This window comes from Prionailurus viverrinus, chromosome E3 (assembly GCF_022837055.1).
Source record: "Prionailurus viverrinus isolate Anna chromosome E3, UM_Priviv_1.0, whole genome shotgun sequence".
Lineage (NCBI taxonomy): Eukaryota > Metazoa > Chordata > Mammalia > Carnivora > Felidae > Prionailurus > Prionailurus viverrinus.
The window spans coordinates 2511633-2539033 of NC_062576.1; the positions used below are offsets into that span (position 1 = coordinate 2511633).

Here is a 27401-nt window from a genome sequence, read left to right on the forward strand (position 1 = left end):
GAGGGGGGGGGAGAGAGAGAGAGGGAGAGGGAGAGAGGGAGGGAGGGAGAGGGAGAGAGAGAGGGAGGGAGAGGGAGAGAGAGGGACGGAGAGGGAGAGGGAGTGAGAGAGAGGGAGAGAGGGAGTGAGAGAGAGGGAGAGAGAGGGAGGGAGAGAGAGAGAGAGGGACGGAGAGAGAGAGGGAGAGAGAGAGGGAGAGAGGGAGTGAGAGAGAGGGAGAGAGAGGGAGAGAGAGGGAGAGAGAGGGAGAGAGAGGGGGAGAGAGGGAGAGAGGGAGAGAGGGGGAGAGAGAAAGAGAGGGAGAGAGACAGAGGGAATTTCCTGTGGTCTCCTGACTGAGAACACTGATGACAAGGATGAGTCAGGAGCAGGTCCTGCTGTCCTTCCTCCTGGGTCAGCACAGGCCACAAGATCGCTGGAAACGAGCCAGGACTGACGCAAAAGGGACACAGGATCGGGAGTAGGGCAGCCTCGGGACGGGGGCCTCGCGGGTGCTACTCAGCCACAGTGACCGTGTGGTGCCAGTCAGAGGAAGCTTCCCGTTTCCTTCTAAATACTAGGAAAAGTCCTGACACACCAGACGTTTCTATCAGAGGAACGCACGGCGGGACCAGCCTGGGACGCAGTGTATCTGACAGCCAGCGGGAGACACGGGTGCAAAGGTGAGTGGGTAGGGGCACGGTGGGGGGGGGGGGGGGGGGGCGGGGGGAGGAGGAGGGAGGAGATCTGCCATGTCCAAGCCCGCGGGCCTGGACAGACCTTCCTGGCTTCTCCCGGAAGAGAGCCACGTCCGGTAGTCATCACTTGTGACATGTGCACATTGACGAGGAGACCTTGGTGAGCGGGAAGGTCCGAGCGGAGCCGGGAGCGGGTCCCGGTCCAAAGGCATCAAGGTGGCAGCAGTTGGCAGAAACTCGGACTCCGGCTCCAGAGTCTGGGCTTCCTGAAAGGTCAGCGGGTGGACTCACCAGGCAGCCGTGGCGTTCACACAGGCTCCGCCAGGAATCCTACCGGTGTTCAGGAGTCCCGAGGGGAGCAGGAAGCGCTCTCCCACCTTCCAAGGGAAGGGGGCCTGGGTGCGGCCACGTGCAGGTATCGGAAGGTGACCGGAGGACAGAGGTCACGGGCAGAGCAGGGCGGATCACCAGCACCGGCCGTGTGGCGTTAAGGCGAGCCCGCTCCCACCCTCCAACGCGGGGCCCCCGGCCTCATCTAGGGTGCCTGGGCCAGGGTCCCTCGAGCCGGCACCGGGGTTTTAAAAGGCAACGTGCTTGCTCTGGGAGGGGGCGCGGAGACCCCCGATCTCCCGCAAACCACCGTCAGGCAAAGCTCTCGGGTTAGTGCCTCTCACGGAAGACTGGCGGGGGAGAGAGAAGAGCCACCCGCGAGGCTGGCCGGTTTGTGTCCTGGTCATTCCCGAGTGTGCGCGGCGTGTGCACGTCCCCCCCCTCCCCGCGCACACAGTCCTCATGAAACCGTGTCAGGAAAGGAATACGGTTTCCGCGAAGAGACAGGGAGCGGTGTTACCAGGTGTCACAAACCGATGGCAGAGTGACCCCTCGGATCCTCAGTAGTTTGACTACGCCCCGGGTTCAGTAGCTATCGTCCGAGTGTCCGTGGCCCCGGGCCTGGAGCGTGGCGGCGTGGCGGGCGCGGCGGCACAGACCCGCGAGGCCCACCCCGGGCCCAGGGAGGTCTGGCCGGTGGCCGCGGCGGCGGTGGCGGAAGGCGGCGGGGGGCGGGGGGGGCGCCCTCGCTCACTGCAGCATGATGTCCTTCAGGTTCTCCTGCAGGATGGTGTCCTTCACAGCGTGAAACACGAAGCGGATGTTCTCCGTGTCTATGGCGGTGGTGAAGTGGTGAAACAGGGGCTTGGTGCGGTTGCGTCTCTTGCGGTCGAAGCACTGGACCAGGTAGCGCTGAACGTCCTCCAGCCTGTGGGGGTCGCCCTTGAAGTCCGGGAAGTGCTTCTTGATGCTGACGGTCTTGACCTTCTCCACCAGGAGGTCCGTCTTGTTGAGGAAAAGGATTATGGAGACGTTGAAGAAGAGTTTATTGTTGACTATGGTCTCGAAGATGCTCATGGCCTCCAGCAGCCGGTTGGTGCGCCTGTCCTCCATGAGCACCTGGTCGTACTCGCTGGACGACACCATGAACAGGATGGACGTGATGCCGTCGAAGCACTGGAACCACTTCTGGCGCTGGGACCTCTGGCCGCCCACGTCCACCATCTTAAAAGGGATTTTTTTAATGACAAAGTCGTGTTCCACAATGCCCTTGGTGGCCTTCCGCGCCAGCAGGATGTCCTGCTTGCTGGGAAAGTAATTCTGTAAAACACGGGAGAAGGGAGAGGTTTAGCAGGAGAGACAGAACGCGAGGACCCAAGGGCCAGAGGAGCCCCAGGGACTTCCGTGAGAACTTGAACCAGGCACCAGAGTGACTTCCAGCGGTAAGATCAACGTTGGCCACGGCAAGGGAAGCGAAGGCATCAAGCGGCTTGTCTCCCGTGAGCGGAGGCTCCCCGGCCCGAGGCAGGTGACCGGAATCCTCACCGTCAGCTGCAGCTGACAATCCCACCTGTGCTCGTGCCCACGGCAAACTGACCGCCGCTTCGGTTTCTGCCCCACAACCACCTTCCGACTGACTTCCAGAGCGTACGCGTTCCCAGACCTTACCGCCAACCGATTTAATCTAGGTTTTGCGATGCTGTTCAGATCTCGCCCGCGATATATTTAATATGTTATTGTTGGAAGTCTTTAGCAACCATGGTGACTCTTTGGTCACCGCAGTGCGGCACCGCTGAACCCTCCAGCGACCGCACAAGCACTCAGGCGGCGGCCCGGCCAGAGACCAAACGGGGCCGCCGAGGCCTCTCAGTCTGGAGACCGGCTCACGGGGTGCGGGCGACAGAGGGGCGTCCTCGGTAGCATTGCCGGGAGGGGGACACCAAAGCCGCACGTGGGGCAGCCACAGGAGGAACGATCCAACGACCTCACAAATAAACGGCGACAAGGAAAGACGAGGGAGAGACCTTCACAGACACTGGAGTGACGTGGCCCTCCTGTGAAGGACGGGCCTTACGAGGACACGGACTCAAACCGCTAAAGCAAGCGGCGCCCACGGGAACACACGACGACACCCGGGCAGGTCTCAGCGCTCATCGGCCGAGATTACGGAACGCTGCCAATGCCTTGGGAGCAGTGGCGGCACTGTGGTTAGCACTTCCGGAGCCCTATTCCGATGAGATGGCTTCCTGGGAGGTGCGGGGGCCTGGGGGCGCATCACACGATTTGTGTTTATGTGCGTCTGAGGCTCCCCTGATAAAAAGTTAAAGGAAACCCTCCATTGTACTGAAGAACTGCCACGTCCCTTGTGGCAAGCGGAGCGAAGGATTTCTCACAGAAATCTAGCAGGGAGCACGGTCCGCAGGCGGGAACGTGAGCGTGTCCTCCACCGGAAGGGGGAGTGCTCACTGCCACGCGCTCAATGGCCGTCGGCCCTGACACCGAGCGCGGATCTAAGAGCCCGGCACTCCCGCTCGTCACGGGGCTCACCACGTGCTCCCCAACTCTGGGTCGCAGGTTCTCGGGTGGGGACTGTACTCACCAGCTGGCCGATCCGGTCCAAGTTGTCCAGAAAGTACTTCACGGATTCACCCTGTCGCGGAGGAAGAACACACGCGAGTCAGCACCGGTTGCGAACCCTGATTTGGCAACTAGACGGTCATGACAGAGTCACGTGAGTGTTACTTCCTCTGTACGAATAGGAAGGTGGCAGAGAGACCCCGAGTGCACGGGCGTCTACACACATTCAAAACACAACTGAACTTAAATGCGGTTTCTCTCGCCGAGACCCCAACATTCAAATTCAGACTGTTTTCAAATCACTCCCGCTGGACTCTGGGGACGGGAGCGTGCTGGCCCCTCTGACCAGCCAATCCCTTCCTTGCCACGGGCGGACACTGGATGCTCCAGAGCCAGAGCCTACGTTCCCGGGAGCAGTCTGTGCCGACGGAGGTGGCCTGAGGCGCCCCAGACGTCTTCAGACAGGGTGACTCTTGAAGAGAACATGTGCGGCACAAAACGCTTCCCAGCTTCCGGAAACAGGCCCAAAACTCCACTGCTACTCGCCATGCTCATACGACCTGACGCACAGCCTAGGATGTCCGTGGAGGAGCGGGGACCCCTTCACTCCCCTGGACGTGCTGCGGACCGGAGGCCAGCGCAGACAGACGGACACCGTTCTCCAGCTCCCGGCACACCCTGGGGCCCCCCATGCTCTGTTTCAGAAGCGTCTAGAGGCCGCGCCGAACACAGGAAGGGCAGTCCTCCCCCAGGAAGCGGGATGTAGGAAACGCATCACGTCCCATACACTCGAGGGGCATGGCTTTCCACGGGCTTCGGCTACAGCCTCCCCACGGCGGACAGGCCACCAGGACGGCGCCGGGTGACACACGCTGCCTCACACGGGCCCGGGGAGGGCCACCTGGGGAAGCCCAGCTCAGCCTACGTTCTGCACAGGCGTGTGAGAGCGGATGGCCACACCCACGCAGCAGGTGGCCGATCCAGGAAAGACCACCAGAAAGGCTGGCACCACGGCCTGAGCCTGTGACTTTATGGAAGCAAGGAAAGAAAGAAGATGAAAATGACAGGAGCAGCCAGCTCCTGATCTGGGCCTCTCCCCACTGTCTCCCCAGGGAGGGCACCGAGGACTCCGTTTCCTTTAGGGGGAACCAGCCTTCCCGTCGCACGGCAGCGGCCTCTCGGAGAATGCAGAAGACTGCGTGCTGTAAGGGGACGGGAGCGCGCGTTACACGCAGCACACAGCTTAGGGTCAGCATGCGCAGTGTTCCTCCTCAGGTCAGGGTGCGGCCGGAGCGCAGTCTGCTCTCTGCTCTCTGCTCTAGGGACATATACACCTGGAGCTCCAGGAAGGAGACTCACTCCCCGACACCCCGGCCTCAGGCCTCTGTCCCCCGTCGACTCCAGCCTGGGTGTGGGGACAGCGGTCACCGCAGAGTGGGGCGGCCGGTGCGCACATCCCGCCGCCTCCCCTGCGGGACGGGAAGCAGCTGGTCAGTGAAGGGGCCGCGGCCACAGACCGCAAACCCACCTGATTCATGACCCCTCCTTTGCTCACCCCAAACCCGTGTGTCTTACCCCCGCTGCCCCCCGACTCAGGGCTGCCGGAGGTGCAGGGAGAGCCTGTGAAGACTCAGGACCGTGTCTGCGCCCGCCTGCCACCGTGACTTTGCACCGGGAGCGGGGGTCCTGGGGTGGTTGGGCGCAGGGTCACGGCAATGCAGGTGTCCCGGCCAACATTCTGTCGTTGCGGCACAAGTGTCCTGGGGAGACCCTGGGACATAGGTGATCAGCCCGACGGCACAGGAGGGAGAGGAAGAGGCCCCAGGGGACACAAGAATGGGTCAGTATATTTAAAACCTGAGAAGGTGTGCCTCCCACGTCTGGGTGGAGAAATCGCCCGTGAGCTTGAACTCGGGGCCACCCCACCTGCACTCCAACGTTAAGGGACGCGGACCATCGCCGCTTCTCCCTCTGCCGCGTGCCTCCCTCCTCCTGCTCCTTCCAAGACGCAAGGTGTATCTGGGGCTCTGCCGCTCCGCAGGGTCGGGCACCCGCACGCTTTCGGGGGAGGGCCGCATGCGGGAGGGGGAGTCGGGGTCAGCTGGACCCGCCTCGTCTCAGTGGGGGCCGGAGGGTCCACGGAGCTCTGTCGGGGGCCGAGAGGCCAGCAGGGAACGGGAGAATCGGCTCGTTCGAACCGGCAAGGAGCCACTCCGCCAGGCTGAGCGGGAGCCCAGGTGCGGACTGACGTGTGCGCCACGGGACTCGACACGCAGCCCACAGAACAGTCGTCTGCACGCGCCTCGCGGCTCCCAGAGCACCAGCTCAGGAAGACGCCCAGGTTTAAATTCTGACAGATTTCCAACTCTACGGGGAAGCAGTCAGGCCTTCGGAGAAGCGGCACGCGGCGGGAGCGGAGGTGCTACCGTGGACTTAGCCACTCAGAACCTCAGACTGTGCCCCACCCCACCATTCGTATGCAGAAATCTACGCCCCAGTGTCAAGGTATCGGGAGGTGGGGTTTCGCGGGTGCGTTGGTCCCGGTGCGTGGTCAGGGTGGAGCCCCCGGAGCACACGCTCCTGCCTCGTGGGGATACGTGAGAAGATGCTGTCCACGAACGGGGGGGGGGGGGGGGAGGGGGTCTCACCACAAACCGAATCTGCTGGTGCCTTCATCTTGGGCTTTGCAGCCTCTGGATTATTTCTCACAGACCCAAGGCTACGTATACTTGCTACCAAAGCCTAGACGGGCACAGACGATGCCTTTACAAAAAGAGAGCATCACGCGAGGCAAAACGGTGCTGGGGTCCTCTCGATGGCCGCTGCAGTAACACGGTCAGGCAAGAAAAGAACATGACAACTTACGGGCTTTCCGTAACTCTTCATGGTCTGCAAATCTGAGTCCCTTCGTTAGTGACGGCACGGATTCACGGATTCGATACAACATAAATTAGTTGTGCTCAGAGGCAACCAGGCATACATCTGACATCAGCCTGCCTTCCTGACCCAACTCCCAGCAAAATGTGCATTAAAAAAGTTTTTTTTAAATCTCACAGAGAGAGTGAGAGAGAATGAGCAGGGGAGAGAGAGAGAGAGAGACAGAGTATGAGCAGGGGAGAGGGACAGAGGGAGAGAGTATGAGCAGGGGAGAGGGGCAGAGGGAGGGAGACAATCCCCAGGCGGCTCCACACTCAGCACAGAGCCCAACTCGGGGCTGCACCCCACAACCCCGGGATCACCACCTGAGCCAAAATCGAGAGTTGGACGCTCAACCAATCGAACCACCCAGGCGCCCCAAAATGTGCACTTTGATTAGCAGCCGCTGGACGAGTCTGCGGCGGGGGTGCTGGTGATCGAGTGGGCAGAGGGGGCGATCAGTGTCAAGGAACTACGTTGGGACACTCGCATCCGTGCCGCAGACAGGCGGATGTGGCCGGAAAAGTGCGCAGGCCTGGGCACGTCACCCTCGCAAAGAGAAGGATCATTTTCAGCAGATGGACTGTCTCCTGCACCGTCTTCCCTGGGAGCGCCCATCACCCACACCGGCCGCACGAGAATCCCATGTAGCAGGCTCACCACTGCTTCAAAGCTTCCGTTGGCATCATCAGACCCACACCCAGCCTCCTGCACCCCTGCCTGCCCGCGCTCTGGCGGTCCCCGTCGGCGGACATCGGCTGGCCCCATCTGCCTCAATCGGCTAAGTCAAGATCTCCAGAGAACGGACTCAGCTCTTTCAACACAAGATCAGTATTCCAGGTTGACTGGTCACACCTGTTTCTCTGCCAGCAACGTGACCCACACCCTTCCACTGGAGGTACTTCCTGAGGTGGAGGTGAGTGCATGAAGGGGGTTCCCTGGGGCTGGGGTGTGAGAAAGGACAAAGGAGGTGTGAAGGTGGGTGGAGGAAGAAAAACACAAATCTTCACTTGGGGCGAGTGGCTTTTTGGTTTGAAATCCTGTCTGGGCACTCGTAAGCCCCTCCTATAGCTCGAGAATCAGGGAAGCGGGTCTTTAGGTTCTAACAGGGGATCGACTGTGCTGGGAGATCCAGGACTTGACAACGGTGAGCCAGACGACCCGGAGATTAGTTTACTCATTTAAACAACAAATTACAAAGACATAATTTTTTTTAATGTCTACTTTTCAGAGAAAGTGAGTGAGCAGGGGAGGGGCAGAGAGGGGGAGAGAAATTCCCAGGCAGGTTCAGCATTGTCAGCACAGAGTCTGATGTGGGGCTTGACCTGGTGAACCACAAGATCGTGACCTTAGTCGAGATCAAGAGTCGGACACTTAACCTACTGAGCCACCCAGGTGCCTCCAGATCACAAAGACAAATTTTAAAACTGCTCTAAGTTAAAAACAACAAGTTATTTCAAGGGTCAGATTTTCATTTCCATTACTTAACAAATATCCAATTTAAGTCTTAACTTTGGCTTAACAGAGATGCTGACCAAACAACATGTGTGAATAGAGGGTTTTTACAAATGCTTAAAAAAAACATGAATTCCCAAAAGGAAACCTCATCTTGAATTCCGGCTTTGCTAACTAAGTTGAATGCCTATGACGCTACACTGGGGTCTCGTGAGAGTAAATGATCTCACAGCCGTGAAAGCATTCTGGACAAAGATAAAACCCCATATTCATACGCGTCGTCAAAACGGAGGTTCTCCTGTTTTCATGTGGGTTTAATTTTAATCTGGGAGATTAAAATCTCCCATTTTCATCTAGGACCTGTCTGTCGCTAATTTATGATCCTACTGTATCAGGGAAAAGATTCACTGCGGGACTCGTACAGCATCGAAAGCCTGGGAAGACCGCAAACGTCCACGGACAGAAGGCTGGTCGGGTAACGCAGGTGACCTCCACACGGGGTCGGACACGGCTGTGGGGGGGGGACGGTGGTCCATGGCTGGTGAGAAGAGGTGCAAGACACAAAGTACGATGTGTCTCCTTGCGTGTGAGGAATGGTGCGGAAATGGAAACACTGACTATTTGCTCCTATTTAAAAAAGGAAACGTATGGGGCGCCTGGGTGGCTTGGTCGGTTAAGCGTCCGACTTCGGCTCAGGTCATGATCTCACGGCCCGTGAGTTCGAGCCCTGTGTCGGGCCCTGTGCTGACAGCTCAGAGCCTGCAGCCCGTTTCAGATTCTGTGTCTCCCTCTCTCTGACCCTCCCTGTTCATGCTCTGTCTCTCTCTGTCTCAAAAATAAATAAACATTGAAAAAAAATTTAAAAAAAAAAAATAAAAAAGGAAACGTAGATAAACCAGCAACAGATAGAAAAGATGAGGTACGGGGAGGGGACAACAGGGCAGGAGCGGGACGTCTCAACGCATTCTGGCTTTGGAACCATGTGGAGATCTTACATAATTAAAAATGAAATTTATTTAAAAAATCCACCCCTCAGAATGGAAACCAAACTAAGAGACATGAACCTAAGAGCATGTCAGGTGGGGGCAGGGCCCCTGGACTCCGGTGGCCTCGCCCTTCTGCCCCAGCACGAGCAGGTGCACGGGAAGCCGGCCCAAGGCGCGCCCACGCTGGTGGTCCTGCTCGGCCACCCGGCCGGGCCAAGGCTTGCGTCCCATATCCAGGCTCTGAGTCCCCCACCCCGGTTCCTGGGGAGAGCTGCTCCTTCCCAGCTGTGACTAAGGCCCCAGGGAAAGGCCCAGGGTGGCGCTCTAATATGCCAGGCCCCTCTGAGATTTGTCTTTTTCTTCAGCTCAGGTAAAAGTAACGTAACAAAAAACTAATCACTTTCAAGTGTATATAGGGGTGCCTGGGTGGCTCAGTCGGTAGAGCGCGTGACTCTTGACGTCAGGATCGTGAGTTCAAGCGCCACACTGGCTGTAGAGATTACTTAAATAAATGTAATAAAATCTTTTAAAAATAAAGCATACGTAACACGGTGGCATGTAGCACGTTCAAGGTGACGTACAACCACCACCTCTACCTTGTTGGAAAACACTGTCATCACCCCCAAAGGCAATCGCGCCCACGAGCGGTTACCCCCCACTCCCGGACAACCACCCATCAGCTTTCTGTCTCTCTGGGTTTGCCAATCTTGGGTATTTCGTAGCAACGGTCTGACTTGCTTCACTGGGCATCGTGTTTCACCACGTCATGGCGGGGTGAGCACTCTGTTCCTTTCTACGGCTGGACAGCGCCGCACTGCGTGGACCCACACAGTGTTTATCCACTGGTCAGCTGATGGGCATCTGGGCTGCCTCCAGCATCTGGCTACTGCTGTGAGCGTTCTTGTACAAGTTTCCATTCGGATGCCGGTCTTTGGTCCTTTGGGGCAGACATTCCACCTAGCGGTGGAGTTTCTGGGTCACATGGCAACTATGTTTAATTTTTAAAAAATTTTTTAAATGCTTATTTGTTTTTAAGAGACAGAGAGAGAGAGAGAGAGAGACAGAATGTGAGCAGGGGAGGGGCAGAGAGAGAGGGAGAGACAGAATCTGAAGCAGGCCCCAGGCTCCGAGCTGTCACCACAGAACCCGACGTGGGGCTCGAACTCACAGACTGTGAGATCATGACCTGAGCCTAAGTCGGACGCTTAACCGACTAAGCCACCCAGGCACCCCATGTGTTTAATTTTTTGAGGAATCACCCAAGTGTGTTCCTCAGCGGCTGCACGGTTTGCACCTGTATCAGCAAAGGTAAGAAGGTTCTCCATCATCAGGACACTTGTTTTCCAGGTGTTTAATTGCAGCCGCCGCACCTCACTGTGATCTTGTGTGGGATCCAAGGCGGTCTGTGCATAATGAACAGCTGTCAGGCTCATTCCTCAAACGGTTCTGGAAGTTGAATAGCACGGGTTACAGACCCAGCCTTGGAAACGACAGATCTAATCCTTCATTTGTGTCACAGGGACCACCACAGAAAAATGAGCTAGAAAGAAACCAGGGCATGATTTTAGATCTTCTTTTTCTCCATATGAGAAAGCACGCACACCATGGGGTGAGGTAGGGGCGGGTGGGGGGGGCGCGGAGAGGGGGGCTTGGCCAGTTCTTAAGAGGTTCCAAATGCAGAGTCACACCCTCCTGCTCTGGCACTTAAGGAACCTGCAAGTTGTCACTCCAGTCCCCACACAAGCTGAACAAGCACGACTCTTTTTAGAGCCACACGAGACTGGATGTTCAAGGGTTGCTGCCCCCCAATCTGGACAGGCAGGTGAATATGAGGGACAGGAACGTGGCTGGAGGCAGCAATGCATCCAGCTTTCAACGGAAAATGACAATGACCGCTCTATAAAAGGCAAAATCACAGTCTGAAGAGACTGAGCAAGCCCTGGAGCCAGACTCAGATGTGGCAGAGGGTCTGTGATTAACACATCAGGAATTTAAAACAATTATGATTAATATGCTAAGCATTTGATGGAAAAAGTAGACGACATGAAAGAACATATGGGGAATTTAAGCAGGGAGATGGAAACTCCATGGATCAAATGGAAGTACCAAAAGGAAATCACAAAGCACATTAGAAAATATTTTCGGTGGTGCCCGGGTGGCTCAGTCGGTTAAGCATCCGAGTCTTGGTTTCAGCTCAGGTCACGATCTCATGGTTTGTGAGTTCAAGCCCCACATCAGGTTGCATGCTGACAGTGTAGAGCCTGCTGGGATTCTCGGTCTCCCCAGTCTCTCTGCCCTTCTCCTGGCTTGCTCTCTCTAACAATAAATAAATGAAGTTAAAAAAAATTTTTTTTAAATATTTTGGGATGTATTTAACGTATTATCTAAGGAAGAAATCTGTAGCTCTAAATGCCTATGTTAGCAATGTATGTATGATACGTATTGAATCACTACATTGTATATGTGAAATACAACACTTTAACTATACTGCAACTAAAATTTAAAAATAAATGTTTATATTAGAAAAGAAAATAGATCCAAAATCATTGACTGAAGTTTCTTTCTCAAAGGGCCTAAAAAGGAAGAGTAAAGAAAACCCCAGGTGAGTAGAGGGAAGGAAATAAAGAAAGAAAGAAATCACCGAAATAGAAAATGGACAAACAACAAAAAAATTAACAGGGCCAAAAGTGTCTTCAAAAAGGCCAACGAAACGGGTAACGTGCTAGCCAGAGTAATCCAGCAAGAAAAAGGGAAATTGCTAGGACCGGCAATTAAAGAGGAGTTACACTATGGATCCTACAGACATTAAAAAAATATGGAGAGGACATTCTGAACAACTTGATGCTAACAAACTGGATTTCTTAGAAGAAATGGACAAAATGTTTTAAAGATTTAATTTACTAACAGTGAAAATCTGAACAAACCTATATTTACTTAAAAAAAAAAAAAACAAAAAGCACCTGAATTTATTACAAAAAATGTTCCCCCAAAGAAAACCTGCCGTCAACATTCACGAACAGGTTCTGTGTGGACAGTTTCCATTTCTCTGGGTAAGTGCTCAGGAGTGAGATTGCTGGGTCACATGGTTAAGTACAAATTTAGTGTTTAGAAGAAACTTCCAGACTATAATCCAGGACAGCAGCATCATCCACATTCCTGCCAGCCATGCGGAGGGGACCTGGCTTCTCTGTATCCTGGCCAGCCTTTGCTATGGGTGCTGTGTTTTCCTTTCTTTCCTTTCCTTTTTTGAAAAGTAGGCTTCAAACCCAACACAGGGCTTGAACTCATGACCCCAAGATCAAGATCTGAGCTGAGATCAAGAGTTGAAGACTGAGCCACCCGGGCACCGGTGGCCGCTGGTCTTCTTTTCTAACTTCTAACATGTATCTCAACATGGTTTTGCGTTTCCCTTAACCTGCAAAGACCCGATGGCCAGTGATGTCGACCACCTCCCATGTACTTATCTGCCACGTGCACATCCTCTTGGGGGAAATCTCTTCAGATCTTTTGCCCATTTTCTAGTTGGACTGTTTTATTACCATTGAGTCTCAAGAATTCTTTGTTTTTTTGAGATGAGTCCTTTCATAGATGTGTGGTTGGCAAATATTTTCTGTCTGCGGCCTCTTAAGAGGGTCTTTTGCAGAGCAAGTTTTAATTTTGATGAAATCAAAATTGACATTTTTTCAAAAATGATTTTTTTCTTTTATGGGTTTTGCTTTTGGGGTCTTATCCAGCCTTAGGTCCCAGAGTTTCTACCATGTCACCTTCTCAAAATTCTCTTTCATTTAAATCTACATGCCGGTCTAAGTTGTGCGTAAGGTTGTGAGATTCAGGTCACGGTTCTTCTTCTTTCTTTTCCAGTCTACGGCTATCCAATTGCTTCAGCAGCATACGTGGAAGGCTGGCCTTCCTTTACTGAACCGGTTTTGCATCTCTGCATACTTGTGCGGAGCTAACCTCTGGGTCTGTCCCACTGACCTGTGTCTGTCCCTCTGTCGATATCACTGTCTTGATTAATGCAGCTCCATCCAAGGTCTCGACATGAGACACGGATAACTTGTACTTTATTCTTCATTTTCTAAACGGTTTGGGCTATTCTTGTGCCTCTCCAAATTTTGGAAGGATCATATTTATATTTACAAAAGGTCTGGCTGAGATTTTAGCAGGAGCTCTGTGTCTAGTAGGAACAGAAACCTGTATATACATTTGGGGAGAACTCACACTGTTCCTATGTTGAGCCTCCTAATCCAGGAGCTCAAACCAACTCTCCATCTGTTCAGACCCTCTGATTTTTTTAATGAGCGTCCTGTCACTTTTAATCATACAAGTCCCATCCCATCTACGTTGTGCTAAATTTACATGCAAGTATTTCCCCCTTTTTTGTGAGCAATTGTGAACAGTAATGGCACATTTGTTTGCCTGTGTTCATTGCTAGTATATAGAAATAAAATTGATTTTTGTATTTATTGAGCTTGTATCCTGTCGACTTGCTTAATTTCCTTACTTCTGTGACTTTTTGGGTGGGTTCCTTTACATTTTATATGTCATCTGCCAATAGGAACTTTTCTGACTTATATGCCCCTTTTCTTTCTTATATTTCCTGCCTTATTCCAATAGCTCAAACAGACGTTTATTATTTTTCAAATATTTACTTTTTTGGGGGAAAAGAACAGTGGGAGAGGGGCAGAGTGAGGGGGACAGAGGATCCAAAGTGGGATCTGCAATGACAGGCTGACAGAAGTGAGCCCGACGTGGGGCTTGAACTCACGAACTGCGAGATCACGACCTGAGCCAAAGTTGGACGCTGAACTCACTGAGCCACCCAGGTGCCCCGTGAAACAGACTTTTATAAAGATGTTTAAAACCTCTTCTTTGGAAAACGCAGAGCACAAGGACAAAAGAACCTACGTAATTGGAGAGATATGGCATGTTCATCAATTGTAGGAGCCTCGACCCTGTTAAGATGCCAGTTCTCCCCAGACTGACCTACGGATGCCGTGTAATGCCAACCAAAGTCCCAGCAGCCGTTTTTTTTTTTTTTTTGGTAGAAAATAACAAGCTCATTTTAAAAACAGTTTTAAAAAGTGACCTCGAATGAATCGATTTTATAAAAGGAAAGCATCTTTTCGACGCCTGATTTCCAGACTTTCTAAGAAAGAGGGGGTTGGTGCGAGAAAAGGCAGACAACTGAGCAGAAACCGGAGTCTGGGCGCAGGACCTCACAGAGACGGCCAAGTGCATTTTGACAGCTGTCAAGGCAAATCAAGATGGGGAAACGGGCATTGTTTCAAAAAATGGCGCCGGAGACACTGGTGATCTGTACGGGGGAAAAAAGGGACATAGACCCTTACCCGTATCGTACACGAAAATTAAAGTGTGTCCACAGACCTAAAAGTGAAAGCTAAAACTAAAACCACAGACTTGAAAAAAACACAGGTGAAAATCTTTGTAATCTGGGGTTAGGAAAAGAGGTCTGTGCTGGCAGGATTTGAAGATGGGCCTCAGCGACTTGTGTCCGTGTACAATCTCCTTCTCTGGAGCATGGGAGGGGCCCGTGGAGAGCAAGAGACCGCACACCTTGACTGGGCTACTCTGAGCCGATCACGAGAGATGATCCGGGGTGGGCCTGACCTAATCTGGTGAGCCTTTTCAAAGAAGCGTCATGTTGTAAGAGGAGGGGCCCCATGGCAGGGAACCCAGGGCAGCCCCCGGAAGCTGGCCAGAAACCCACACAACAACAGAGATCTCCGTCACACAACTGCAAGGAAATGAACTCTGCCAATGACAGGCAGCTGGCAAGGGACATTAGGTGAGACCACGGGCCCACCGACACCTTGATCTCAGCCTGATGAGACCTTGAGAGCAGATGACCCAGTGAGGTCCAGACACCAGGACCCCTGACCTGCCCCTGCTGCGAGACAGCGCATCTGGGTGGTTGTTTTAACTTCCTCCATTGTACCAGGTACCTGCAACACAACCGTTAACCGCGGAAGAAAAGGCCACCTTCACTGTGTGTCCTCAGCTCCAATAGCGTCTTGACCCTTAGGAACCAAATGCTTGTTGGTGAATGAAGATACGGATTTTTTTCTTTTTTTTTTTCAATGTCTATTTTTGAGAGAGGGAGAGAGCAGGGGAGGGGCAGAGGATCTGAAGCGGGCCCTGCACTGACAGTGGAGAGCCCGATGTGGGGCTCGAACTCACTAACTGTGAGATCGTGACCTGAGCTGAAGTTGGATGCTTAACCGACTGAGCCTCCCAGGTGCCCCAGATACGGACTTTTTCAAAGCAGACCCTTCTAGTGCTACCCTAGACATTATTTCCTCTGTTAACTCAGTGGATTGCTGGCTTGAGTTTGCCGTCGAGGACCTGTCTAGAAAAACTTGCCCCTGCGTCAGAATGGCAGATAATAAGGAATTCTTCCTCCTCCTCATAATGGAGCTGCTCGAGTCACATAATACAGGACTAAAAACCCAGTGAGTGTCTGAAAAATCTCCTGCTACGGCATTAGTCATTAGCTAACTCACAACAAAGGGGATGAGTCAGAGTCCGTTTCTTCAGGTTCGTTACGGAAAGCCCCTGTGCTTTCACTGCCTTACTCCAATAAAACCAGGGAAGCCCCTCCCCTGGACACAACACCTCCCAAACTATCAATATTTACCGTATTAGAGAACTGAAGTAACTTAGAAATACAGTTATAACAGGCATGTATCTAGGCAGCCACCAGAACGATGATATCATCACACACCATGTGGCCTCTGGAAAACTCCAGTGTCCGCTCTCGAGTAAATAACAGTGCAAAAGGCAAATGGCGTCTCAGTCTTATTCTGAGAACAGTGTCCGTCTTGAGGAGCCCTCGCCAGGACCTCAGGGATCCCCAGACCACACTTGGGGAAGCACTGCCCGAGAGGACACTGAACGTGAGCCAGAATGCTCCTAGCGGCAGGATCATCAAAGCCGAGGCTGGAAAAACCCAGTCAACCCTGACTTCACCGGATAAATAGAGGGCAGCATAAGCTAGAACCGCACAGGAGAATGAACAAGAGGGAACCATTACCATGTGCATCAATACGATGAATCACAAAATAAATCGGTGAATGAAAAAAACAAGCGGCAGTACAACATTGACACTACTCTTGACTTACGTGACGTTTAAAAACTGGAAAAATTAAACACAACAACAGTTACAGCAGCTAACACACATACAACGTTTACCAGGTGCCCCGTGCGGATCTAAGTGCTTTACATATTAACTCAGTTAACCCTCAAAACGATGCTTGAGGCCGGTATGACGGTCATCCCCATTGTTCGGATAAAACTGCGGCAGAGAACGGCTCGGGGATACATGGGTGGTAAAAGTACAAATGAAAAGAACGTTAGCCGACATCAGAAGGGCGGCTACGGCTGGGCGGGGGGGTGTATCCAGGAGCAGGAGAGCCGACAGTGGGTGACACGTCACCACTGATGCCCCCCGCTTTTTTAAAAATTCTTTTTCAACATTTATTCATTTTTGAGAGACTGAGAAAGACAGAGTGTGAGCACAGGAGGGGCAGAGAGAGAGGGAGACACAGAATCCGAAGCAGCCCCAGGCCCTGAGCTGCCAGCACAGAGCCCGACGCGGGGCTCGAACCCAGGAACCGTGAGATCATGACCCGAGCCGAAGTCGGGCGCGCCCCGCCGCTGGTGCTGTTGATCTGCACAGTGTCCTTGTTTCCTGCGCAGGTACAGGACCGGGACAGAGACACAGCGAAGGCGGTATGGACCACGCTCACGGCCGGCGGCCTCTAGTTCAGGAAGTGCACACCCCGTACGCGGCACCGGCCCTGACGGCCTGGCTTTCAGAGCCCGGGATCGAGGCTGCTCCCTGCCGCTGGCAGCCTGGTCCCAGGGCTACGAACACAAAAAAACGACACAAACACTCAACAAAGCAGAGGGACACCTAACACCCGAAGGCTGGGGAACTGGAGTCGAACAGAGAGGCGTCTGTCAGTGCTGGACGACCGTGCGCCCTGTCTTTCCCTTCCACCCCTGTCCGGGGAACAGGTGGGAAATGTTGAGAGGGGACCAGATAGGTAGAAAATGGTGAATTATCGAGGACTTGCAAGTGGGAGAGAGATCGCTTTTGCCAAACCAGTTACGCAGGCTCACTTCCACGTAGCGATGCAGCTGTGGGCCCATGTCACATGTTCCTTCTGTCCCGGAGTCAGCCCTGGAACACCCAGGTGGCGCTCAGCCCCCTTCCCCTCTGGGCCGTCAATGCTGCCGCTCTCTGGACCCAGGGGGTGAGCATGCCAGAGCCCACGGTGCCCTTCCAACTGCCCAGACCACGTTCTCCTCACTGCTGGGCACAGCCCCCCGCCCAACCCGGCACGCAGGACCCCTGGGGCCCCGCCCCCCCAATGCACCACAGCCCCCAAGGTGCTCAGTATCTTTGGGCACGCCCCCCCCCCCCCGCCCCCTGCCTTAATGCACCCATGGCCACCTTCCCCCCACCCCTGCATGCAGGACCCCCAGGCACAGATAGCGCCACGTGCTAGACCAGCTAAGTTCCCCTGACGCCAGATGCCACACTGGAGCTGGTGACGGAGCTGGTGCAGGCCCATCCCTGCACGCCACACAAGCCCGTGGCTGTCCCTTTAAGCCTCCCCCACACCCCTCGCCCCTCCTCGCACAGCACCAGCAGCTCATCCAGGGAGCTAAGTTTAGCTCCCTCCACTTCCAGTCTTGCCTCCAGGGACAGCCTGTGCTAGTGGGGCCCGCAAGGCTCTCTGAAGTCACCAGAGGCTTGCTTCGTAGCACGGAGGGCCTGACCTGGATCAGCGGTACACTCCCCGGAGGGCGGGGGATCCTGCACACAGAGGTTTTTGGGGAAGGGGGGCGGCACCCCTCTGACCGGACTCTTCCTCGCCCCAGCACAGTCTGGCCTCACGGTCGGGACAAGGGTGGCCCGGTCAGTCCCCCACGGTCCGTGACTCATCTGGGGACAGCTTGTTGTTTTGGGCCCAAAACAAGAACCTTTAAACAGAGCCACGACACGACACGCACCTCACCGATCGGTTCCCTCTGCCACCTGGACCTCAGGTCGGGGTCCTTCGGAGAAAGCCTGTGTGCACCTGAGCTGACGGGACGTCCCCTCCATTCGGGACCAGAACCTGACCCGGAGCTGTCTCCAGGCCGGGTCAGACGCACACAGAGCAGGCCCTCAAACGGGACCTATGGTCTCCCTGAAGCCAGGCCTCTGGCCACACACGGTCCTAAGGACGGCGGACAGAATCTGGGACAGGATCTGAGGGACTACAGGGGGAAAACGCAGTCAACGCTTGTCAGCCGGCGTGACCCAGGCCACGTGGCAGGAGCTCCCCTGCAGCCACTGGAGCGGCCCGCATCCTCTTCCGGAACCAGTACCAGCTAACCCAGGTGATCTCTACGGACAGAAACAACACCCGCTCCACAGCGGACTTGCTTCCAAACCAGCCTCTCACCCGACACTCAGTGTATCTTCACTTGATTTGCAATTTGGCAACTAGTGATTGTCTTGTCGTGTATGTGTGTGTACACACACACACACACACACACACACACACACACACACACACACACTTGAATGTGATAAAAAACAAAAAACCAATCTCAGGAACAGTTGCCAGCACGGGCTACTGGAAAACAAAAAGATGATCAGCGTTGTTGTAATACAAGGCGGACACACAGCCGCTACATGTTTCGCATTCACGCCTTCGCACGCGCCTTCCGATCCCGGGACAGCGCTGCTCCCAACCCTGCTCCCAGCCGCGCCTCCCCACCAGTCATACCGACAAACGCCAGAGCCCGGACCAAGGCGGCCCGTCCGGCTGCCCAGCAGTCCAGCCACGGCGGAGCTGACCACGGCCCGAGCCCCGTCCCGCACCCCAAGGGCCGCCTCTCCCGTCAGTCCCCTTGCACGGAGCTTGGTAGGCGGAGAAATCTGTGAACGTGCCCCCAATACCGACCCAAGACGCCAAAAGCTCTGGCTCTGGGGCTGAGGCGGCTGACAGATTTCATTTCCAGGAGGAGTTAGATGGGCGGAGCAGGCGCCCGGCCAGGTGCCCCACCGGCACCGGATGGAGGATCACAAGTGGGGTGTGCGGCCGGCTCACGGAGGCTGCTCCCTCGGCCGGATAATGGCACCGAACCGGCCCTGCAGTGCCAGGCGCTGCGCCACACACTTGACGCGCATTATCTCACTTAATCCAAACGCAGTTGTCCCCGTTCTCCTGCTGGAAGAAACCAAAGCTCACAGGTTCACTTGCCCAAGCGGTCGAAACCGCCGCTCAGCTCAGAAGGCTGAGCTCTTAAGCCACATGCAGGGCCCTGACCAGAGACCGCGAGCCAAGTTTTATATTTAAGAGTTAAGTCCCAACGCGCTTGCGAAAAATGAAATTAAAAAATCGGAACAAGGACAGTAGTCTCATTCGTCATATGACCTGACTGTCAAGGAGACAGGGCTCAGAGCAGCCAGACGACGAGGGGACAGACCATCTGGACCGGGCAGCACTCTGAGGCCAACCGCCTCCCCCTGGACGGCGGAGGGGAGCCGGGGCCAAGGGGTCAGGGTGCCCTTCGGCGGGATGTTTGCCGGCCTCCCCACCCCCTCGGCTCAACAAAGCCCGCCTCGGGCTCAACAAAAGGGAAAGAGGAGTGCTCAAAGCAGCCTTCCTCCTGCCAAAGCCTGACTCATCGGCCGTGCTCCAGCTTGGCTCTCCGAGCAAAAGGCCGGCTCTGCTCGTGGAGCCAACCAGAGCCGGGGCTGGCCCGGAGGAGAGGGAAGCAGGGCAGGAGGCCAAAGGCAGGGACGCCCCAGACGCTCGGGCCGGCGAGCCAGGGCTCTGGCTCCTCATAAAGGGCCCTTGTGCGTTAGGCCCGGGCCACCAGGCCCTGTAGGCCTGGGGTCCGGGGGGCTGTGGGGCCGCTGGAGCACTGACTCGGCACCCACGCTCCACACGAACTCTGACCTTGTCCCACGAGAGACCAGACAGCTCTGAGGAGATGGACCACCGCCTCCAAAAGCCTCTCTCCTTCCAGAATCGCTGGAAAAGTCTCTGCTGACAACATTTGCAGGATTTCACGAGGCCCCACCTCCACCACCAAAAGCCCAACACAACACAGCGTAGCAGAAATGCCAAAGGTAATTCCCTGGAGGAACGGACGCCCTACAGTGCGAGAGCCGAGCTGGGGGAGACCCGGATGGAATTCCTTGGCTGCGGCAGGCACGTCGGCACGCACCGCATCTGGCAGGAACCGGGCCGGGCTCCGGCACAGGGAGCCCACCAAGGGTTTCTTCCCTTGGCCGTGCCAGCTGAGTAAATGCTTCGCCTGGAAAAGCTCCCCGAACTCCCTCACCCTGGCCACAGTGCAGTTCTGTCCGCCGGGATGGAGTTCTGACACCCGTGCGTGAACTTGATTTTCGACTCTGCATGGCCCTATGATCTAAAGCTGGCCCGGGGCGCCTGGGTGGCTCAGTCGGTTAAGCATCCGACTTTGACTCAGGTCGTGATCTCATGGTTCATGGGTTTGAGCCCCGTGTTGGGCCCTGTGCTGACAGCTCGGAGCCTGGAGCCTGTTTCCGGTTCTGTGTCTCCCTCTGTCTCTGCCCCTCCCCGACTCGTGCTCTGTCTCACTCTCTCAAAAAAATAAAAAAAAATAAAAATAAAAATAAATAAAGCTAGCTCAAAACAAACAGGAAGTATTCCGAAGTCTGAAATACCTGGCTGGAGAGAGCCATGTGAAGAGTTACATTTTCCAGATAAGCATCATAAAGAATATTCTAGAAATAGGCAACTACTGGTGTCTTATTTACTATTGGATTGTGCCACAGTACTTACAATTCTGGAACCCTCACTAACTGCTCTTAAATTTAACTTAAAAAAAAATCACGTTAGTAAACCTTGAGAGAGAAAGAGAGAGAGAGAGAGAGAGAGGGAGCTCTACCTTAAAAAAAAAGATGACCTTGTAAAACACACCAGGCTGAGCGAAATGATCTTTCTTTTGTTTCTGGTTTGTCACCAAGGGAGACAAATCAAAACAAAAAGAGCCTGTCAAAACGATCTGTAAAAGTAACATTCAGGTGAAGGCAAAGGATGAAAGTTTACGTAATTACTTTTGTGAAACTGATCTGCTAAGCAATACAGAGATCAGACCTCAGTCGGTAGCTAAAGGTTCTGATCGATTCCCTTTTTTTCCCTCTGCGGTGGAATATGGGCTGTGAACTAGCCGTGCCTTCAAGAACCAGGGCGAGACCTGGGACCTCACCAGCCAAGTGCCACCTACCAGAGTGTTCTCTTCACGGAACGCCCAAGGATGCGCATAAACCCCAATTCAGGCTACTTTTGGGGGACCTCCTTAGAACAACCACGGGGGTTTGCTCAGGAACAGGGCCAGGGGAAACGTAAGCCACCCACAGCCTGAGCGCCTCCTGGACAAAGGGGACATTTGAAAGGTGTCAATAAAGTGCTTCTCCAAGCAACATGTTTTCCACCTCAAACGGAGAATTTTGCTTGACAGTTCCAAAAACATGTTTTTAAACCCAGTAAATAAAAGAGGGGATTGTAGGGATATTTCACCAAATCTTGCTTCACACATATTTTATCACATTCTGCACTGGAACTAGTACACGAAGTTCCTTTTAGGAACATTCACTGAGAAGACAAAATATAGATTTATTAAAGAAAAAAAGATGTATTAAAAAAAAAAGGATCCCCTGCTCCAAACCAGAAAGCTGTTCCTGGTGATCAGCCTGAGTGGAGGCTGAGGTGAGCACTGGCGGCCGGCAGGGGTGGGGGGCGGGGAGGCCTTAAGGGGAAACTTGTCTGTCTGGTTCCCTGCTGCTGATCCCGAGTTCCACTGGGTTTCCTTGGAAAGGCTAACTCACACCTTGCTTTCACTCAAAGGATCATCAAATTCACCCTCTTCGAGAGATCCTGAATTCTTACCTGCGGTCAGATAAGAAGGGGGAAAAAAATTAAATACTGCTTATTGTAAAAAATCACATCCAGGGGCACCTGGGTGGCTCGGTCAGTTGAGCTTTCGACTTCGGCTCAGGTCACGATCTCACGGTTCGTGAGTTTGAGCCCCTTGTCGGGCTCCGTGCTGACAGCTCGGAGCCCGGAGCCTGCTTCCGATTCTGTGTCTCCCTCTCTCTCTGCCCCTCCCCTCCCCACACTCCGCCTCTCTCAAAAATAAATAAACATTAAAAAAAACGAAAAAAAAATCACATCCAAAGAGCAAACTTCAGTTCTCTTGTAGGCACCTTTCACACCGGTTTTCTTTTAAAAAGCTTCAAAACAACGTCCACAGCAGCACCGCGCTTAACAGCCCAACGGGCGAAGGTTGCCCAAATGCTCACCACACGATGGGTGAGGAGACAAGACGTGGTTCGTCCACAGAACACTAGGCAGTGATGAAAGTGAAGATGGTGCTGGCCCAGACTGCAGTGCGAGTGAACCTCAGACGCTTCCTGTGGAATGAAAGAACCCAGACACCAAGGCCACGTACTGCATGATTCCATTTCTAGGAAATAACCGGAAAACCTACAGAAGCAGGAGGAGGAAGAGGGGCTGCCTGGGGCCGAGGACTGGGGTTAGGCACGCACGGGCACGAGGGGCCTTACTGGGACGACGGGAGGGCCCTAGAACTGGTTCATGGTGGCCACTGCACAGCTTGGCGAATTCACTACAAGTCACTGAAAAGTACCGCTTAGAAAAAGCTGCCCCAAGAGGAGAAAAGTTTCCATAAAACCAAGTTATTTACTCAAGAATGCTCCTGTGTTGCTCACACTGAGAATTAATCATCTCCATTTAATAACTCCTAAGTAGTTCAGGTCTATTTCAGGAGCTGTTTCAGACGCTCAGAATTTTCACGGCGGGTAAAGCTCCAATTATAGCTGGTTATGGGGCTGTTTTCATCTTTATTAAACCACCATCATTTAACAAAACAGCAGCAGGAAGTTCAACAGACCCCGGGTACCAATTAAAAGGATCCCAAGTTAATAACCCTACAGGCTTCTGCAAGTTCCCCTCACAGGGCCACGCCCGGCCCTCGTCTGAGCCGGGCACACAGGGACAGCAGGTGGCAGGAGCTCGGGGACACTGCGGGCTCCCTGTGCTGATAGAGAGTTCTGGCCTCTTGGAAGCCCCTAGAAAAGCAAGGCAGAAGCCACTTTTTTGGTTCGGTGTAGCTTCTCATCTGGGGGTTCACTTGCAAAGTGCATCGTCTCCAACAGCACCCACCTCACTGAGGAGCGCCAGGGGCGGGGGGGGGGGGAGCCAACCACACGCCATCCTCCTGCAGGACGGGCGTGGACACGCACTGCCAGGCGAGCTGTGTGGTTTGCACGTCCTTCTCATTTATTTACCACCAAAATCCTTTTTCATGTGAGGCTAAAAGTCTATCCTCTTTTCGGTATTAGGGGGGAAAAAGCCCTCTTTACAGCATGTCCTTATGAAAGAAGGGGACAGATCATTAGGTTTATAATTCACTAAAAACGTTGCGGCACCTGCTGGAGCTGTACCAGGACGCGTGTGTCTTACAATGTTGAGGGAGAGAGATGGAAAGGATTAAAAAAAAGAAAAAAAGCATTCAGAAAACAAATGTATGACAAAGGGTGTTGAGGGAGAGAGATGGAAAGGATTAAAAAAAAGAAAAAAAGCATTCAGAAAACAAATGTATGACAAAGGGTGCGAAAGAAGGCAGGGCAGGGAGGGGGAGAGGTGAAGGGAGGGACCTGTTCGGCAAAGGAGCCCTGGTCCGGCCGACTGCAGTTCTCCCAACGCCTCCCGAGACTTCTACAAGTTTGAAATGATCTGAAAACAGGAGTTTAAAAAGCTCATAATGGGAGACGCTTCACACTTGTGAAGAAGACGGCACAGATGCTACCCGAGGACGGTGGGTGACACTACCTGAAAAAGCCGGCCCCGCAGATGCCTACTCGGAGCGTGTCGAGAAATTCCTTCACAGATACGAAGGGGGGACGGTGCCCCCTCTGCAGAAGGGCTGCCTCAGGGACTCCCCGTAGAACACATCGCGTCTGCTTACGCATACTCAACGGTCCTACAAAGATGCCCTGGGAGGAGTCCAGGGCTCTGTGCCTTTTCTAGAAGTCTCCGGAGGCTGCTGCGCCAGGATCTCCTCCGGTTTACTATTCACGGAGATGTGCGTCTTCTGTTCCTGGGGATCAGCTGACCAGCTTTCGGTCGAGATTCTGTATGAAGCGTATCTGTTCAATTATTTGAAACCTCCGAACCAAGGTGGAGCTCAGCTTGTCCTCAGAATCCAGGCTTCTCTAGGTCTCGTCTGGGTAGCAAGGGTTACTTTGTTTCTAAGATATAAATTAATTATTTCCTCTACCACAGCTTAAGGATCCACAATCATACTTTCACTTGACTTAATGCTACAGTGTTTCCTCTCATTCAAATATTTTGCTAAAATCTTAACTTAAAAACATTCCTAAGACTTCAATTGTAATATTCTTAGCAGAGGGAAAGAAACCAAAACCATTTCTAACCCAGCGCGAAGCGGCTAGTTTAATCAAGGCCACGGTCCTCCTCCGAGCTGGGGCTGCACCAGAACGGGTTTGCATTTCCAGGCTTCTCTGCAAGCGGAGGGGAGCTGAGTACTGGCACCCCCCCCCCCCCCCAGCAGTTTTCGCCCCAGCTGGGTGCTACGCAGCGTCTGGAGGGCCTCCGGTCCCCCCAGCGTGTGCCAGGGGATCCTGAAGGGAATGCAGAGATTAATTTCAGCTGGACTTGCTCTTCTCAATCCTCTTAGCGCAAGAAGGCCTTGGAGACTTAAGGAAGCGTTCGTTATTTAAAATGCTTCTGTTGGGGCGCCTGGGGGGCTCAGTCGGTTGAGCATCCGGCTTTGGCTCAGGTCGTGATCTCGCGGTTCGTGGGTTCGAGCCCCGCGTCAGGCTCTGTGCTGACAGCTCAGAGCCTGAAGCCTCCTTCAGATTCTGCGCCTCCCTCTCTCTCTGCCCCTCCCCTGCTCATGCTCTGTCTCTCTCTCTCAAGAATAAATCAACTAAAAAAAAAATGCCTCTGCTGAGGCTGGGTGCACAAAGTGTTGAGGCGGGCCTGCTGCATTCTGTATACAAAATAACCATCTGTATCCTGAGGAAAATGAGGACCCTTCCTGAAGGGAAAGGGCGCACAACCCCCGGGACCCCAACTAACTTCCCCCCAGATTTTCACCCTTGACGTTTATAATCACTTTTGTTGAAAGTAAGGGGAGAGTCACAATTTGGTCAACAAGAGGAGGTTCTGTCGAAGGAACGGGCAGGGGGTAGCGGGGACCCTCTAAATCTGAGAACTCACTTGTGAATGTTGGGACCCCAAGATTCAATTAAAGGTGGGGAAAATCAGCGACAACCAGCAGGCAGGCCCGTATCCTGTGTGTCTCCCCTGCAAAGTATTGTTCGCTCTGACTACCACACGCACCTACTTTTTTTTTTTATAATTGTGAAAAATTTACCATCGTAAAGATTTTTAAGGGTACGGTTCAGCAGGGTTAAGTGCAGTCACATAGTCATGAAACCATCTCCAGAATTTTTTCATCTTGAAAATGTGGAAGTTGAACTATTAAACAGCCGCTGCCCGGCCCCCCAGGGAGCACGATCCCACTTTCTGGCTTGATGAAGCCACCCGAGACACAGCACGTAAGTGTAATTATACCACAGTGGTCTCTGTGCCCGGCTTACCTGACCTACGTAATGTCCTCAGGGTTCATCCGTGCTGTAGCGTGGGGACGGCGATTCCTTCCTTTCGAAGGTGAGTCCTACTCCGCTGTGTGCAGACAGCACGTTTATTCATCCATCCGTCTGTGGGCACTGGGCGGTCTCCACCTCTTGGCTACTGGGGACGACGCAGCCGTGTACACGGGTGTGCGAGCACCTGTCTGTGCCCCAGCGCTCAGCTCTCTTCTACTTAAGTGGAGATCGCTGGGTCCCGCGCTAGTTGTTTACGTTTTCTGACGCGCCTCTCTTTCAGTAGCAGCTGCGCGGTTTCACAACCTCCCCAACAGGGCACCAGGTCTCCATTTCCTCACGTCCTCACCCACACGTGCTGTCGGCTGGCTTTGTGACAGCGGCCATCCTGCGACGTGCCAGGGGGTATCTCAACGTGGTTCTGATTTCTAGGTCTGTGAGCATTACCGATGCCGAGCACCTTTTCCTACAGTGTTGACCGCTTTCGTGTATCATCTTGGGAGCCAGATTTATTCGGATCCTTTGTCCTTTTTTCAACAGGGTGATTTTCTTGTTGCTGAGTTGCAGGAGTGTTTAAAAACCACATTCGGGATATAACTCCTCATCGGATATAGGACTTGCAAACATTTTCTCCCATTCCACAGGCTGCCTTTTCATTCTGTTGGCCATGGGTCCTCTGATGACAAGGATGTAGTTCTCTTCCTGTATGCTTTCAGGGTCCTAGTCACAAAATCATCGCCAAGTCTGGGGTCATGAAGCTTTTCCCCCGGCTTTCTTCTAAGGGTTGTACAGTCCTGAGTCTTAGGGTTAGGGTAGGTCTGTAGCCCATGTGGAGCTAAGTTTCGTATGTGGTGTAAGGGCCTGCATTAAAAAACCAGCTCTAATAATAGCATTCCACTGAACACAGGTATAAAACTTTTTTGCGTGACCCTGTCAATAGCCGTTTGGGATATTTCCAGCGTTTTGCTCTTGTTCCCCATGATGACACAAATATCCTTTACAGAAGCCCCTCACAGACATGAGAGGCAATACTTGGCAGTTTCCGAGGAGCCAAAATTAACTTTTGACTGGCTTGCTTCAAATTTTGCATTTTACCCCTTCATGTTGTGTATGGCAACCCTTACTTTGGAATCCTCAGGACCAGACAGATGTATTTTGGAACTCAGAAATTTTCAGATTTGGGGAAGTAATATGGTACCGATGCCATATGTCACAGGATATCCCCAGTTGGGAACAATGGGTATATACGTATACCCTAATATACATAATATATCCACAATATAGGGTATATTATAGGGAACTTATAATCAAATATGCTAATACGTGTGTAGTAACACACAGATATAACACATACACACACACACACACGAATATTTAAGACCAGTGGGGAGGTAGGCTCCTGAGGACGGCTCAAAATGGAAATATCTGCGAGTCTCCTGAGATCTGCCCTTAAAAATCATGGATAGAAGATACAGGGAAAAAAAAGATAACAATCACACCAAATGTGAATAGTGATCATTCCTTTCCTCTTCCACAACTGTTACAATGCAATTATAAAAAAATTAAAAAATTTCCTTCATTTATAAAACTAGCTAGCCAATGAATACATTGTCAGGGTACAAAAACATTACAATGCAGCTGAAGGAGGCTCACATTCGTCCCACAACAGTTACCCACGTCTATCACTCTGGCCCATATTCTTCCAGACCTCTGTCTCTATTCAGGGCACAG

The 27401-nt window shown here is 53.1% G+C and overlaps 1 protein-coding gene across 1 annotated transcript in view; it reads right to left on the bottom strand.

Moving 5' to 3' along the window:
- Window positions 1–1708: 1708 nt before the first annotated feature.
- GNA12 (G protein subunit alpha 12) overlaps window positions 1709–27401 on the bottom strand; it is a 107586-nt gene continuing 81893 nt past the window's right edge. The window contains exons 3-4 of the mRNA XM_047837855.1: window positions 3607–3657; window positions 1709–2327 (exon numbers count right to left, since the gene is read on the bottom strand). Of these exons, the coding sequence (XP_047693811.1) occupies window positions 1758–2327; window positions 3607–3657 (621 nt within the window). The 3' untranslated portion in view covers window positions 1709–1757. The remainder of the gene's footprint in view (window positions 2328–3606; window positions 3658–27401) is intronic.